Below are 17,830 nucleotides of genomic sequence, written 5' to 3'. Positions count from 1 at the left end.
GACGCGTCGTTCACTTTGCAGTGCGCCATGTCTGGCGTTGTATCTCCAGCCGTTGTGGCTTTGGTGAAGTTGTCGTCATTGTGGTGGAGAGAGTTCTTGTGGTGGAGAGAGTTCCTTGTATAGATTATTACTATTTATCACTATGGAAGCCGTCGAACTGGTGCGATCTGACGGCATCCTAGAATTTATAGGTAGGATGTGATGTCATGTGATGTCATGCTGTCGTCAGATTACGTCACACCGTCACACTGGCGTCGCATACGGACAACCGACATGGCGCAGGATTCAAATTGTATATATAGATGGCAGACCTACTGTACAAGCTCTCAACGTGATGGGATGTATAGATCTGCTACTTTCACTATCTCTGAAAATTCCTGAAAATGTACTTCACAATTTCTACCTTTGTCCACTTTGTTCAACACTGCTCGCACGGCTGGTCTTTGAAAATGAAAAACGTTGAGAATTTCGTCCCTGACTCACTCACTCTCTCACTCTCTCTCACTCTCTCTCTCTCTCTCTCTCTCTCGCTCTCGCTCTCCCTCTCCCTCTCTCTCTCTCTCTCTCTCTCTCTCTCTCTCCCTCTCCCTCTCCCTCTCCCTCTTCCTCTCCCTCTCTCTCTCTCTCTCTCTCCCTGCCCTCTTAGATGAGTTCATGCAGCAGCCGTGCGTTGACCATCCTGTCCACGGTGTTCGGGGCGTGCGGGCTGCTGCTGGTGGGCGTGGCCGTGTCCACGGACTACTGGCTCATCATGGTGGAGGGCATCATCCTGCAGCAGAACCAGAGCATGGAGGTGAAGATGGCGCTGCACTCCGGCCTCTGGAGGGTCTGCTTTGTGGCTGGTACGGAGAAACACACACACGCACGCACGACACTGCATGACACTGGCGCGCAACTAAGTATAAATCATGTTCAGCTCTAATTCCAATCCCTAAACCTAACCTCTAAATGTCTAATCATAACCTGAATGTTTTTCTAAATGTAAACGTATCTCTAAAAAATGATTTTTTTAACTATAAAACAACCATTTGTCTTGTGAGGACCAGGAAAACTGTCCTCACAATGTATATTTCTTAAAATTCTACTACACTTGGTCCTCGCAAGTATAGTAATACAAACACACACACACACACACACACACACACGCACGCACACACACACGCACGCACGCACGCACGCACACGCACACGCACACGCACACGCACACACACACACACACACACATGGCAATTACCACTCGCACCCTATTGTTCACATTTAACCCATTAAGACCTGAGGCCGACTCTACAAATGCCGTCTAAGTTCCAGGGGGTTCCCCAGCAAAAGTAATTAACATACAGCATGGAGGGGAAAGGAACTGGTTGGAATAACGTGTTCCTTCCACGCTATTCCACGCTAGCAAAAATGGCAGATCTACAAACTCACAGTGCGTCACTTCGTGCCACGCTGCAAACTTTTTTAACACAAATCTTCTCTTCTGGGGGTCCCTGGCACTAAACATTTTCAGAAGGGGGTCCGCAGCCATCTTTTTTGGGCATCAAAATCATTATAGGCAAACGTTTTTGCATGACACTGTTGTGTGGTACACTCGCACTTAAGAATGTATATATATATATATATATATATATATATATATATATATATATATATATATATATATATATATATATATCATTTGTAAACAATATAGCATAGTAAATTGAACACTCACTCAGTCATGCACATGCTCAGTAAGTCTTAATAGCTGCAGCTATTGTATGTTGCTTACGCAGTGAAGTAAGGTCACCGAGGCATGTTTGACCCTTCTATAGTTTTTAACCTTTAGAGGGCAGTAAATGGTCTGTGTGTCTGTCCCCAGGGACATCTAATGGAAGTTAAGGGTTTCATTTGAATGTGCTGTCTGTGTGTGTCCCTGTCCCCAGGGACAGAGAATGGAAGATGTGTAGCATCAGAGTATTTCACCGAACCGGAGATTGAGATCACCACGGAAAATACTGCAAACATTCTCAGTGAGTATACTACTACTACTACCACTACTTCTACTACCTCTACTACTACTACTACTACTACTACTACTACTACTACTACTACTACTACTACTACTACTACTACTACTACTAATAATAATAATAATAATAATAATAACAATTGAAGTGGTGGCTTTCTGTTTAATACAGAGCTGGAGAGACATGGGAGACTCCTTTTACTGAACAAACACTCTATAGCAATGAATACTATCAGAATATAGAGCTATTTAACACTTATTTTAACCAAAGTAAATCACTTACCCTACCTTTAACATACCCATAACCCATAACCCATAACACACTGGCACTAGTGTACCAGTCCAGGCGTGCCTTGGTATTTTGTGACAGCCACACATTATACATAATATACTACTGTACAAAAAGTCAAGAAAAATTGTTTTATTCACTACAGTATACTCTAACTGTACTTTGTGCTCATTTCCAATACAGTCAAATTTCGCGGGTCGTCGTTGGTCTGAATTTGTTTAATTTCAAGGACCCCCAAAACTCTGATAATGTACAAATGGAACCAATACACACCCGTTAGGGCAGGCACGGACTGGCACAGAAAATCGGCCCTGGCATTTGTGATCTTCACCGGCCCATAGCGGGGGTCGGCCACGTGCGGGCGCCGAAACATTTCGGTTAATTGGCGAAAAATTGCTTGGAAATTTTGTTTTTTTGTGACTTCATTTCCGCCCTTCTGGCATCTGCCAGAAGTGCCAGACCGTCCAATCCGGGCCTCCGTTAGGGGCCATTTGGACCCCCCTCAAGGAACCATGAGGGTACCTGGACCACACTTTGAGACCCATGTGGTGTAGCAGAGTGTTTCCAGTGAGCCAACATGCACAATATCAACACCCTGACTCTGTTTGGCCAGAATGGAACAGTGCCTTCATTAGTATCATTGGCAACACCTAGCCTGGGGCTGTACCAAAACAATGTCTGTCTCTCAGGCCTATCGCGGAGACATCTTGGCTCCTGCAAGCTGCCAAAATATCACGTCATATCATATAATAAGGCAGAAAGCTAAACAACGAACGACACTATGAGTGAAGGTTAGATACAAACAACAATAATTACAATGTTATGTCATTCTGCCACAATTCTTCCTCAGTGTCCCATTAACCTTTCATCCTGCGTCTGTCAATAAGAGGGGGGTATACTGTGTTCTCTCCAGTAAAACAATCCATTTGAGACTTCAGCCTCCCTTTCCCATTAATTACAACCAGCCTCCAGTCAAAAACAAGATGTAACAACAAGTCTCTGTCTCTGTCGGGTGGAAACCTCATATATGTCCAAAACTGTTTACTTTTCAGGATTCAAATTCAAAAGCATTCAAAAAGTAGCTCAAAGCTACTTTTGATGCTTTTGTGTGACGCTGTAGTATGATCAAGTAGGGCATTAACTCATTAAGACCCGGAACGCATCTGTGTCATTTTTTGATTTGAGCTAAAAAAAAAGCATTATTTTACACTTTGGCTATTCAAAAATAGCAGATCTACAAGCTCATAGCGCGGCACCGAGTGCCGCGCTATGAGCTTGTAGATCTGCTATTTTTGAAAAATCGTGAAAATGTGTGTACATCTTTGAATATATATTGTTTAAAGCGAACATTTTTAACTCTATTCTTTGCTTCTGGGAGTCCCTGGAATAAATTATTTTGAGATGGGGGTCGGCGGCCAAATACATATAGTTTTGGGTGGTCCTTGACGTGAAAAAGTCTGAGAACCACTGATATAGAAACATATGTTTTTCAGAATACTGTTGGGATTTAGAAGACATGTACAATCGGCTTCAGGTCTTAATGGGTTAATTTACAAAAAAAAAAAAAAAAAAAGATGGAGATAAGAGGTTTCTGCCCGACAACAGCGAAGTGCTATTTGATACAGCATGGCTCCACAAATAGGCCTGTCCTTCCCTCATGCATTTTGGTCTGTGTTTCTGTAGTAGCAGGTTTTTGGACGGCAGTGGTGGAAAGCAACCAAGTATACATTTACTCAAGTACTGTAATTGAGTACAATTTTGAGGTTGCTTTCACTTTGCTTGAGCATACAATATCTTCAATACTTTATGACTACCCTGCAATAATTTGAAAACTTTAGTTAAACTCTACTTTGTAGATTTTAGAGTATTATTACAAAACATATGGACCTCTTAAGCCCTATTTTATTTTTTGTGTATACTATACAGACATGACATCTGACCTGTTCACATTTTCTCTTCACTTTTCCTGATCTTTCCCTGTAAAGTATTTATTTGCCTGGTGTGAAAAGAGGGCAATTCACACCTGGCACCTCCCCTTTGTCCGTGACAATGCTTGGACTATCCACTGATGTTCCACAGAGGTGCACAGTGTTGTTTATTTTATGACCATAATGCCGGTGTGAAACTGCAATGACAGACAATACAGACAGAGTACCTTTCTTTAAAATGGTACGTTTCTGACAGAATGCGCCAATGAAACACTGTCATGAGCGCATCGAACGTTGACGTCGGTCAGACTATGTAGTTATAACTTTTTATTGTGGGAGATGAGGAGGGAATAACTGACAACATTGCTTATTCATGCATTAAAAAAAATGTTTGTAATAACTTTGTTTTAATAATTCAATTACACCTAATCATAAGTATCTGATGACTTCTGCTTTAAATAAATAAAATAAATCAACATTGCTGACTACATCAAACATACAAGATAAAGATTACACTCTTTCATGTAGGAAGCGAACGGGCCAAACGCCCGAAGGGCGTTTTCTTCTAGTTTCCTGAAAGTGTCACATCTGTGACGTTGTTGACGCTGACATGTGCTGATGACGCATCCTTCAACAATGTGCTCTCGTTGCAAGAGTGGCGAAAAAATGTGGCTAAAAGTAAAAAGTCAAACCTGCAGGCGACAAATAGAGGTGCACGTCAGTCAGCCCCAAGGACAATCAGGCCAGAGGACAATCAGACCCTTTTGACTCCTCAACAGCACTGGAAAATGAAAAGTAGCCAACGATTCATAAAGTTGTCCTACCACACGTGATCTGACAACGCATTCTCACTCCCAAGAAGTCAAACGTTGGACTGGAAGGGGGGGGGCCAAAAAGGGCACATGTTGACTAGGGGGGATATGGCTTACAATTCTGTCCCTATCGGGACATTAACTTGAACGGTGCAAAGTCGGCTGAGGCGGACTTCGTAGCGCTTGACACGACGGCCTCCGTCGTTTTAACTGTTTCACCCTTTTACGTCTTGGGTTTGAGAACGGCACTTCCACATTCCTGGAGTGCAGAAGTGCCCAGGACGACACTGTTTGACTGGAAGGGTACCCACTTCCAGTCAAACGTTTCACATTTAGTCATATTATGACATTTAGTCACAATATGCATTTTGGGGAGTGAGAGTGTGTTGGATTTGAACCCTGGTTTCCCGCGTGGGAGACCGAATATCTACTGCTCAGGCAAGAGGCAATGTAGGGAGACCACCTCCAACTACTGCAGATGTGATAGTAATATTATATTAACATACTGTACCATACAGGAGGATAAAAATGTTATTCATTCAAATACGTTCTGGATTTCAGCTCTGACAAACAAGAGGAAAACAAACTTCTCTTGTACCACAGTAGTATGCAAAAAAGTTTCAGCTGTAACTCTGTTATCTGTGTGTGTGTGTGTGTGTGTGTGTGTGTGTGTGTGTGTGTGTGTGTGTGTGTGTGTGTGTGTGTGTGTGTGTGTGTGTGTGTGTGTGTGCGTGCGTGCGTGCGTGCGTGCGTGCGTGCGTGCGTGCGTGCGTGCGTTTGCGCGTGTGTGTATGTGTGCGTGTGCGTGCGTGCGCGTGTGCGTGTGTGTGTGTGTGTGTGTCGTATAGAGATGGTGCGCACGGCCACGCCCTTCCCCATGGTCTCTCTGCTCTTCGTCTTCACGGCCTTCGTCATCAGTAACATCGGCCACATCAAGCCCCAGCGCACCATCCTGGCCTTCGTCTCCGGAATCTTCTTCATCCTATCTGGTAAGGCAGCGAGCAGCCATTCCTCACGCCTTCATGTCACCCTTTGATCCATTACCTCGGCCTACGGCCTACAGTACACCTGTGACAGTGGGCCACAGGTGGGGGCCCTGAGGGCCGGAGCCCACTGGTGGGCCGTGAGGATACTGCAAGTGGGGCCCCCCCAAACAATTGTCCATGATACTGAAAGTGTGTGTGTGTGTGTGTGTGTGTGTGTGTGTGTGTGTGTGTGTGTGTGTGTGTGTGTGTGTGTGTGTGTGTGTGTGTGTGTGTGTGTGTGTGTGTGTGTGTGTGTGTGTGTGTCTGTCTGTCTGTCTGTCTGTCTGTCTGTCTGTCTGTCTGTCTGTCTGTCTGTCTGTCTGTCTGTCTGTCTGTCTGTCTGTCTGTCTGTCTGTCTGTCTGTCTGTCTGTCTGTCTGTCTGTCTGTCTGTCTGTCTGTCTGTCTGTCTGTCTGTCTGTCTGTCTGTCTGTCTGTCTGTCTGTCTGTCTGTCTGTCTGTCTGTCTGTCTGTCTGTCTGTCTGTCTGTCTGTCTGTGAGAAAAAACTGTAAACCTTAAATGAAATACATGAATTCATTGATTAATTCATTAAGAACATTAAGAAAAAATGCACTAGGCATAGTGTAAGATTTGAATCAGTGACTGAGACATATGACAGGTTGTACAGTACACTGCATAAACAGAATACATTTATTTGTTCAGGGAGTCAGGGAACTGCATTGCTGTAGTTTACCCTTTCGTCCAGCAGGTGGTAGTAATGTTTATCTTCACGCCTTCCCACATGTGCATGGGCACTGTTTTCAACCAATAGGCTTTACGCACAGCCGCCATATTGGAAAGAAATGGAAAACCTCTCCCTCACTTCCTTCACAGGTCTTACCAATTAATTAAGACTGTTCCATTTAGTGTGGCACAGTTGTTCACAAACTTTTTTAATTTCAAGGACCCCCATAAGAGTGTACGAATGGAACCAAATGGTGTGGCAGAGTGTTTCCAGTGAGCCAACATGGGGGGGGGGGGGGGGGGTTAGTCTGTCAAAGTAATAGTGGTGGTGTAATGTGAAGGGAAAGGGGTATAGTGTATAGTCTGTGCTAAAGCTATCATCGCTTTCAGGTGGAAACCTCATATCTACATATTTCAAATGTTTGTTAGTTTTTTCTTCGTAAATGAATCCCTATGCTTCATGGATGTGAAAATAGCCGATCTACAAGCTCACACGCGTGTAGATTTATCAGCTATTTTTTTTAAATGTTTAAGGTGAAAATGAAAATGGTTAGGCTATGTCTGTCTGTGGTTTTTATAAACACTATTTAACCAATGAAAAGTGTTAACAAGAACTACATTGGATCCACTGGAACACAGCAGGTTCTTTTTTTGGAAAGTAATGGTTGTGGACATACAAGGTTTCCGCCTGAACAGCGACGATATGGGTTTTATGAGGTATTTTGACAGCGGGATGATGAAGGGGGCAGGCAGGTGAATGGAATTGATGCTCATGGCAGCTATATTAAATATGATGCTGCATTAAACCTATAAACACATTACTGTAACTCTCTACTGTAGCTATCTCTCCTGGCTCCCTTCCATTTGGTACCCCCCCCCCGCCCTCCTCACCCCCCCTCATTCACTCCATCTCTCCCCCTGCTTGAAAGTGGTTCATAAACTGATAAAAGGTTGGAGCAGCCGGTTTTGCTGGGTGTCATTTAAAGCTATTGATATAAAGCATAAATTATATACATAGGCCATATCCAGTGAAGTGCGCAGGCGAAAGTAATTGCAAACGTGGGGTTATTGCACGTTCTGTCGCCCCCAACCGGGGCGGCAGTTACAACACACACACACAAGTCGGACCCCCAGCGAATGGTTCACGGGGGTCCACATACTGCCTGTCAGAAATTGCAAACGTAAATATGATATTGTCTTAGTAAGTGTTTTTTGGCACATCATCTGTAGTGGTAGATCTCGGCTCACGCATTGGAATAAAAAGTGCTCACGGCCTTGAAAAGGTTGGTTACCACTGCCATAGACTGTAGTTTACACAAAAACGCTAATAAACAGCTCACATTTCATGGGAAGAAGCCACAGAACGGACCGAAAAACTGAAGTCACAACGGAACAAATTCCAACCTGCAGGTCCCGCAAAATGTCCCCGCAGCAGTTAGGTCTTCCTGGCTGTAGGGAGACATGAGAGCACAGAAGATGAGTGTAATTCAGGTCATACGAAACCCTCACGGATTTCACACTCAATCACACAGACGCAGGGAGACTCAACTATAGCTGCACTATCACTCAACATTCAGCACATGCACTCGGCTTAGCATTTGGAACATTATAGCACAATAGCATAGAACAGGGGTCTTCAACGTTTTCAGGCCAAGGACCCCTTAGCTGAGAGGGAGATGAAGCAGGGACCCCCCACTACATATTGTATAAAATTGTGTTGCAGATTAGAATTCTTCATAGATTTCATAGATAGCTTCATATACTGTATTTTCAGACATTTAACCACTTAAATCGTCATTACTTAGTAAACTTGACCTTCGGCTCTATACTTGGTCTGCACTTTTCCCCCCTCTACACCAAACCTCTTGGCCGAAAATAGCCGATCTACAAGCTCACAACGCCTCGCAGCGCTTATAGATCTGCTATTTTGGGCGAATGTTCCCCTCCGAACAGGGATTCTAGGGTTCAAGTTGTTCACGTAAAAAATAGGTTCCTATCACACAAAGATTTGGCGGACCACCTGTAGTAACTCTGAGGACCCCCTAGGGGTCCCGGACCCCCTGTTGAAGACCCCTGGCATAGAATGTGGTGTTACCATTTAATTTCCGAAAACCTCGAAGTCAGTCAGTCAGACTGTCTGTCTGTCTGTCTGTCTGTCTGTCTGTCTGTCTGTCTGTCTGTCTGTCTGTCTGTCTGTCTGCACACATACACAATCTGAACTGATTCTGTATACCTAGAACAAGTGCCAACATTTAACAGTATAATATTTCCTTTATTCATGACTCTACGGGAACGATCTGCTGTTAAAATGGTATGCTACTGCAGTGCTGCCAGCCTTCCCATATTCTCATGAACAGAAATAATGATATTCTCACTGCTGTGTGGTGCCATTTTGATGCAAGATATCAACTCAGGGCCAGTTCAATCATGTTGTTTTCAAACGTTCTTGCTTTTCTCCCCTTGATGAATATTTTATCCCAGTCTGCTGGTTCCTCCCTAGTTGAATATTTGCAGTTTCACATCAGTTTAACCAGGAGTGTAATGTCCACAAAACGTTAGGGTACTGTATACACACATTCTGCATCAATGACATTTGCAGTACTGTAGTACATTAATGCACTGTTTACCAAACAGTGGGTTAGGACCCATTTGTGGGTCTCGGGTCAATATTTATGGGTCGTGAGTAAATATCCCCATTATTCTTTTTTTAATTTCCTACATTTTGTTTTTAATTATTTCAAAAGATTTTCCTGAATTAGAAACAAATTCAGACATTTTTCTAAATAATTTCATAAATAGATACCAACAATCAAAGAAATTCCATAACAAATGTTTGAGAAGTAGTTAAAATAGCTGATCTGCAAGCTTGTAGATCAGCTATATTCACTAGTTTGGGTCCCGGGCAAACGTCTTATCTAATGTATCTTTTGGGTCTCAAAATAAAAAGTTTGGGAACGACTGCATTAATGTATTAACTATTAATGCTATTAACTATTAATATTAATGCATTCATTATTAATGCAAATAATGCACAGAGAGCATCAATAAGAAAGCGAAGGATGAGATGAACAGCTGCATCATGCTCTGTTGCTTACATAACAAACACTGGGATATCTATATATACAATTGGCAAACTTGCGCATGCGCGAGTAATTTCTTTGTAATTTGTTTGTTTGTTTGTAAGTTTGTAAGTTGCATGTTAGGTTTCGCTTTTGGTTTGCATGTTGTAGTTAGGTTTCGCTTTCGTTTTGCGCGTTGCCAAATCATGTGCGTGAAACAAGCACCGGTGTTGCAAGGAACGTCTATACGCTCTTCTGTCTCTGTCTCCGATGTGCGGGCCAGGCTACTAGACGGGAGGTCCGCGTAGCGGCCCGACCCTCTAGTTGAATACAAGTAGATATGCTCTAAAACAGTGGTTCTCAAACGTGTTGATGTCAGGGACCCCCAAATGAATATGTATTTGGCCGCAGAACCCCCCCATCTGAACATATTGCATTCGATTTATTTTTCAACATAGTTAGAAAATCTACAAGTGCACAACAAATAGCCGAAATATTTAGTGTAAACATGATTATACTGATTTTGATGCTATATTAATGCATTTTGCCTGGGACCCCCTGGAACCCCCTTAGGACCCCTGATGGGTCCTTGGACCCCCACAGTGAGGACCACCGCTCTAAAACCACCGCTCAATTCCAGCTCGTTATGACCATGTAAAAGAATATTGCGTTTAAATTTCCCAAACAAATTGATTGATTGATTCATTTTAGAAGTATAATATAAAACATTGGTTCTCAAAGTCCAGGGGTCCTTGGGGTGGTACCAGGGGGTCCCCAGCAAAATTAGTTAATATAGCGTCACAATCATTTTAACCACTTTAACCATATTTTATACTTTGGCTATTCAAAAATCAGCAGATATACAAGCTCATAGCGCGGCACCGAGTGCTTGCATGTGTTGCACCCGTTTTTTGTCCGACCTTGGTGCTTTTGCTGGTGCCTGCATAACGTTTCTGTATTCTGCCTTTTACTTATTTAGACAGCGATGTTCTTCTTCACTGTGAGTGACAGTGACACACTTGAGACTTTCCCATGAAGCGTGACATGGTGGCTATAAAAGGGAGAGCCGTGGCCACTTAACGGCTCCGGGCCTGTTTTAATTTTACATTCCAACAAAGACGAAAATGTGCCATCTGGCTTTGGATGAAACCCCCCCCCCCCCGTCCACATCCCCCCGTCCACATTCCCCCCACTGTCGGGGGGAAACCTCCTATGTCCGAAACGGTTCCTTTTTAAAATTATTGTTATTTTTTTAAAATAGTTTTCTCTATTTTTGTGCGACCAGGGTTGCCATATCTGCTAATTATAATTTCCCCGCAATATTTTATTTGAAAATAGCCGATCTACAAGCTCACAACGCATCGCATCGCAACGCGTTGTGAGCTTGTAGTATTGTATTGTATTCTCTCACAGGATCTGGCAACACTGTGTGCGACACTCTTGTATGATGAAGTAATGGGGGGGGGGGGGGGGGGGGTATAATCAAATGTTGAAATATGAAATAGGATGCATTCTCCAATGCAAATGCAAATTAGTTATACATTATGCACTTTGTGTATCTCCTCCTCTCCTCTCTTCTGTCTTTTAACTGCGACGACGATGACTACAATTAAGAATTTCACCCAACTTACTTGTAATGGGACAATAAAGATTGATTATGATTCTGAGATAGAGATCGTCTCTGTCAAGTGGAAACCTCTATTATGTCCAAAACTGTCACTTTTCAGGATTCAAATTCAAAAGCATCAAAAGTAGCAGATCTACAAGCTCGAAACGCGTCGCTTCGCGCCGCGTTTCAAGGTTTACAGATCCTGTATTTTTCATGCTTTTGTGTGAAGCTGTAGTATGATCAAGTAGGACAGTGGTTCTCAACCAGTGGTCCTTGAGAGGGTTCCAGGTGGTCCCCATGCAGCTAAATGATGGAAGAGTTGTTAACCAAATGGACCTTTATAGATCTTTAACTCTTGAGAGCGTAAAATTTCATTTTACGCTCTCAAGAGTTAAATTATTGTTAAACACCTGCATAATTAAATAATTGTTATTTTGATCAACATTTGCCTATTCTCTCCTATTGGTACCAACATCAATACAGCATGGAATTGTGGACAAAATTGTGGACAAAATCGTTTCCAACGATAACAAAATAATCTAAGTTTTCTAAGGTCTGAGAGTCTATTAAACGGTGGTCCGTGGCTCAACTGCCGAATAAATAATGGACCTTCATATGAAAAAGGTTGAAAAACCACTGAAGTAGGACATTCATTTACAGGAAAAAAACACAAAAAGTTAGAGTGTGGAGATGGTTTCTGCCCGACAGCAAAGACATGCAGAATGTAGTTGTCCGTGAACACGGACTCATCGGTCATGGGACCATATGGCGTGTGTCATGCATGTGTAACACACGCAGGGAGGACACGTGCATGCTAGCTGATGACGGTTTTAGCCTTGTGGACCAAAGTTATAAGTACATTTACTCAAGTTTGGTGATACTTTTACTTTACTTGAGTGTTTTTCACATTTTTCAGTGCTTTATAGTTACAGTATACTTCCACGCCAGGGGCAAATGCTGCATCATTGTACTGTTGTACAACGATTATTGTAGAACTTTAGTTTGTAGTTACTTTGCAGATTTTGAAATACAATACATTAACCACGTATAAAGCACCATTTACACTTTCAGCTATTCGGAAATATATACGATATACAAGCTCACATATCATATAAGATCACATATTATTCTCCAAAGAGTTGGACAAATTTGGGAAAATATTAGTACTTTTGATGTCAATACTTTTGCACTTTTACTCAAGTATTTATTTTTATACGGGCCTTTCACTTGTAACAGAGTATTTCTATATTGTCATATTGCTACTTTTTCAAGTACAGAAATCAGAGTACTTCCTCGCACTGTGAATGAAAGTGTCTTTTCTCCGGAGAGGGTGCAGCCTCGGTCTTTGAAAGCCTTCATGTGCTTTGTTTTCCATGGGGAGATGATTGCACTCAACTCGTGTGCTGCCTGCAGGACACTTCACTATATACAGTATTTATAAGAACATGTGCTGTACGTGTGAACAAGAACTTAGTGTGATGTATGCATTGAATAAGACATTCACTATATGCTAGGGCCAGGCAATTAACCCAAAATATATCCAAACCGACATTTAGAAACATTTACCGACTTAATCTTTGCTCATGGAGGTTCATTGAATAATTGAGATGCAGGGTCTATTTTCATTTAATATCGCAGTTTAATATTCAAGTGCACATTTTATTCATTTCATCGTAGACTTTTTTTTCATTAACTCTGCAGTCAAATGAGGCATGGTTTCTGAATTGTGTGTACAGTAAATGCACAGGTTTTATTGGGATGATGAGGGAAGATTGGATAGATTTGCAAGTGTTGAATGGGGTTTGTACAGGTGGAAACATGTCTGGAAAAGGCTACTAAAGCCTAGTTTATCGTCACCTTCTTAAAATAATGGCCTGTTATTTTTGCCCAAATCAGCGCTTCAGGACACTGGCCACCTCTGGTAAAATTGTCTAGATATCCTCATTGAAAAGATCATGCTGTTCCCACCCCAGTATAATGGCCCATGTCAAGAGTGTGACCTACTGCAGGCCATTTTATGTTAGTCAAAGATTGCATGTGACTCGGGCCAATTTCTTTTGGCCTTATAAGTCACACAAACATTGCCTTATAGTCTGGAGTTAGTCAGTAACTCCACAAATTATTTGGCCTAAGTCAAGTTTACAATTGCCTAAGTCAAAACACAAAATGTAATCCTCCTATGTTACATAACTGACAGACTGTGTTATTTGTATGTCAATAATCATATATTGTTATAGACTTTTTGGGTGATAGAGAAATATCATATAGCCTAGTTTGTTATGTATACTCCATTACTCCATTGTACGATGGTGCTTGCCGAAAAAAACACATTTAACCCAGTAATACCTGGAACACATCTGTGTCACTTTAGATTTCCTTGGCTATTCAAAAATAGCAGATATACAAGCTCATAGCGCGGCACCGAGTGCCGCGCTATGAGCTTGTAGATCTGCTATTTTTGAAAAATCTGGGGAAAAAAATGTTTTTTGATTTAAAAAAAAAACGGTTTAGGATTTAGAAAACATTTTTAAGAATCGCCTCAGGTCTCTGTAACATGTCCCCCCCCCCCCCCCCCCCTCTCTCTCTCTCTCTCCCCCCCTCTCTCTCTTTCTAGGTCTCAGTCTGGTGGTGGGCTTGGTGCTGTACATCTCCAGTATAAATGATGAGGTGATGAACAGACCCAGGGAACCAGAGCAGTTCTTCCATTATCACTACGGCTGGTCCTTCGCTTTCGCTGCTTCCTCCTTCCTGCTCAAAGAGGTTCGTCTAGGAAAGCTGTGTGTGTGTGTGTGTGTGTGTGTGTGTGTGTGTGTGTGTGTGTGTGTGTGTGTGTGTGTGTGTGTGTGTGTGTGTGTGTGTGTGTGTGTGTGTGTGTGTGTGTGTGTGTGTGTGTGTGTGTGTGTGTGTGTGTGTACTGTATGTGTGGTGCAGTCTTCTGTGATATTCTCCTCTGCTCATCTTCTCACCATTTTCTCCATTGTCAGCACAACAGCTGTAATGTGCTGCAGTGGACACACACTTTAAGCTCCGCCCCCCCCCCCCCCCCCTCTCTCTCTCTCTCTCTCTTTTTCCTTGTGTGTTTGGTCTATAGTGAAACTGAGAGTACCGTAGCTGCAGCATTCTACCACACACACACACACACACACACACACACACACACACACACACACACACACACACACACACACACACACACACACACACACACGCACCTCACCCCTTACCTTTCAGCCTCTCAAATCCTTGACTTATAATTACTTAATTTCCTTGTCCTCTCCTTCCTCACCTCATAGTTAGATCTTCTAGCTTAAAAAGATTTCCCTACTAAGCACTTTGACTGAGTTCAGCTTAATCCCTCTCTGCCTGTCCTCAATTTCATCTCTCTCTGCACTCTCTCTCTCTCTACACACAGAGTACAACACATTAAAATATCCTCACTGTCGGTGTCGGGCTAAATTATCGTCACCTTGTACTGTATGTCCAAAACGCTTTCAAGGAATGGAAAGAAATAACCCGTATTCCACTGGATCCAATGTAGACAATATTTATTCACTCACAACTCTTGTTAACCCATTAAGACCAGCAACGCATCCATGTCATTTTAAGATGTCTTTGGCTATTCAAAAATAGCAGATCCATTATTATTATTGAATTGTTTTTATTGATTTTTCAACACCAACAATACATACATACATATCATACATTACAGGAAGGAACATAACCATACATTAACCGTACATTAACAATACCTTAAGTAAATAGACAGTAATACAAAAATCAGAAAATAAAACCAAAATTAAATTAAAAAAAACAAACAAACAAAAAAACATGTCGTTCTCATAAATTGTCACTTGCCATACAAGAATTGTCAAGCTCATAGCGCGGCACACTTTTGCAAATCGTTGAATATACAACATTTTTTAAGCGAACATTTGTAACTCAAATCTTTGCTTCTGGGGGATTCTACAAATGTCTTCTAAATCCTAAACAGTTTTTTGAAAAAACGTATGAAACTTATAATATCAGTAGTTCTCAAAAATTGTCAAGGACCCTCAAAATTATATGTATTTGGCTGCGGATCCCCATCTCAAAATGTTGTTCCAGGGACCCCCCAGAAGCAAAGATTTGAGTTAAAAATGTTTGCTTTAAAAATATATATTCAAAGACGTGCACATTATTTTCACGATTTTTCTGAAACAGCAGATCTACAAGCTTGTAGGGCGGTACTCGGTGCCACGCTATGAGCTTGTACATGCTATTTTTGAATAGCCCAAAGAAATCTAAAAATGGCAAAGATGCGTTCCCGGTCTTAATGGGTTAATACTGTACATTCCATTGGTTAAATATTCATAAAACCCACATACAGACTTCCAACGTAGCATCCCTATATTGTGCATTTCATTATAGGTGAAACATCTTCAACATTTCCTCTTAACCCATTAAGACCTGGAACGATTTCTTTGGCTACTCAAAAATAGCAGATCTACAAGCTCATAGCGCGGCACCGAGTGCCGCGCCATGAGCTTGTAGATCTGCCATTTTTGAAAAATCTTGAAAACATTTTTTTTTGATTTTTTACAAAAAACTGTTAGGATTTAGAAAACATTTTTAAGAATCGCCTCAGGTCTTAATGGGTTAACTGTCCCTAGTTTTGCTACTTTTGCGGGACACTGTCAGAGTAAGTAAAATAGGGCACTGATTCATAAAAAAAAGAAAAGAAAAGCTGTCCGCCTGACAGTGGTGATATGTAGAGCGATACATTAAAATATAAAAGAAAGAAGCCACACAGAGCATTCTGGGAACCCGTTCGGTTTTTGCCTCTGGGGATACCCCCTCCTTTTTTTTGTTTAAAACAGGAAATAGTTTTAGGCTCCTCCCCTTTCTTATAGTCCACTTCCTCCTGGGTGCTTCTGTGTTTATTCCTACTAACAACAACACTACATGTTTACGTTAGTGGTGCTGATTCTGTTAGCCGAATCTTTCTGTTTCGAGATTGTACACAGAGTATAAAAGTATAGGTAATACATATGTGTGTGCGTGTGTGTGTGTGTGTGTGTGTGTGTGTGTGTGTGTGTGTGTGTGTGTGTGTGTGTGTGTGTGTGTGTGTGTGTGTGCGTGTGTGTGCGTGTGCGTGCGCATGCGTGCGCGTGTGTGTGTGTGTGTGTGTGCCTGTGCGTGTGTCAGGGTGCAGGTGTGATGTCCGTCTACCTCTTCATGAAGCGCTACGCCGAGGAGGAGATGTACCGCCCGCACCCGGCCCTCTACCGCCCCCGCCTGTCGGAGAGCAGCGACTACAGCGGCCAGTTCCTCCACCCCGAGTCCTCGTGGCCTCCGCCCAAGAGGGGGCGCAGCGCCTCCGAGGCCTCCAGCGACATCTCCATCCAGCTCAACCAGACCCCGCCGTCGGGGGGCGGCGGGGGCAACAACCCCCCGATGAAGGGCAACCCCCTGCAGCAGGGAGGAGGAGGAGGAGGAGGAGGAGGGAGGGAGCCCGGCCCCCAGTCCGGCGGCGGTGGCGGCGGTGGTGGCGGTGGCCCCCCGTCCGGGTCATCCTCCGGGGCCAGCTACCACCAGATGCCTCCCTCCTCCCACTCGGCGTCCGCCTACCCCACCACGCACACCCACACCCTGCCCCGCCAGCACTCCACCGCCTCCGTCGGCGCCCCCCTGGGGGGAGGCCAGCAGCCCCTCCTCAGCCCCCTGGGACTGCCGCCGTCCCCCGTCCCCCCGCCGCACTACCACGCCCACATGCACATGAGCGCCTCCCCCTGTTAGAGAGGGGAGAGCGCGCTGTGGGCTGGGGGGGGAGGATGGGGGGGTTTACATTCTTAGGTTGGGGGTGGGGGGGGGGGCGGAGGAGTTACACAATGACTTTCCTCCCCAACAGACATTAATGTGACAGTCACATACACATTCAAACCACTTGAACTGAGGTTATAGCCCACAGAAAATAGCAGATCTGCTAACCCACTGAGCCATAGTCGGCTATTAGACCTCCGTCTAAAACCGGGTTATAATTGGTCTAACAGTGAAAGTTTTTTAGCGGTCTAGGCTTAGCCTAGACGTTGATTAGCTGTTTTTTAAGCGTCTGTATATAGACGTCATTTCAACGGCTCTAATATAGGCGGTCTATAAATAGACGCTTTAAAAACAGCTAATCAACGTCTAGGCTAAGCCTAGACCGCTAAAAAACTGTCACTGTTAGACCAATTATAACCCCTTTTTAGCCTAGCCCTTAGACGTATTTTAGACGTCTAATAGCCCGAAAAATGCTCAGTGGGAAGCTCACAACGCTGGTAGACCGGCTATTTTTGGGGTGAGGAGATTTGGTGTAGACGGAGGAGGGGGGGGGAACGCGGTAGAGAGACAACTCAGGTCCAGGTGAAGTGGGTATAAAGCGAGCAAGCAGGGTAAATAATA

At 43.3% G+C, this 17,830-nt stretch overlaps 1 protein-coding gene across 1 annotated transcript; it reads left to right on the top strand.

Moving 5' to 3' along the window:
* Positions 1 to 646: 646 nt before the first annotated feature.
* On the top strand, positions 647 to 17,185 carry LOC311039367 (voltage-dependent calcium channel gamma-7 subunit-like; the record flags this gene model as incomplete). Its single annotated transcript, XM_084049205.1, has 6 exons — positions 647 to 842; positions 1,923 to 2,009; positions 5,883 to 6,023; positions 14,025 to 14,170; positions 16,595 to 16,812; positions 17,107 to 17,185. The coding sequence occupies 6 exons, from the start codon at positions 647 to 649 to the stop codon at positions 17,183 to 17,185; spliced, it is 867 nt and encodes a 288-aa protein (XP_083905331.1).
* Positions 17,186 to 17,830: the final 645 nt, after the last annotated feature.

The sequence above is a fragment of the Gymnoscopelus microlampas genome (genome assembly GCF_963454915.1).
Source record: "Gymnoscopelus microlampas genome assembly, chromosome: 3".
NCBI classification, from domain to species: Eukaryota; Metazoa; Chordata; class Actinopteri; order Myctophiformes; family Myctophidae; genus Gymnoscopelus; species Gymnoscopelus microlampas.
The sequence above is the reverse complement of the archived record's forward strand: the minus strand, read 5'-3'. Positions and strand labels throughout refer to the sequence as shown.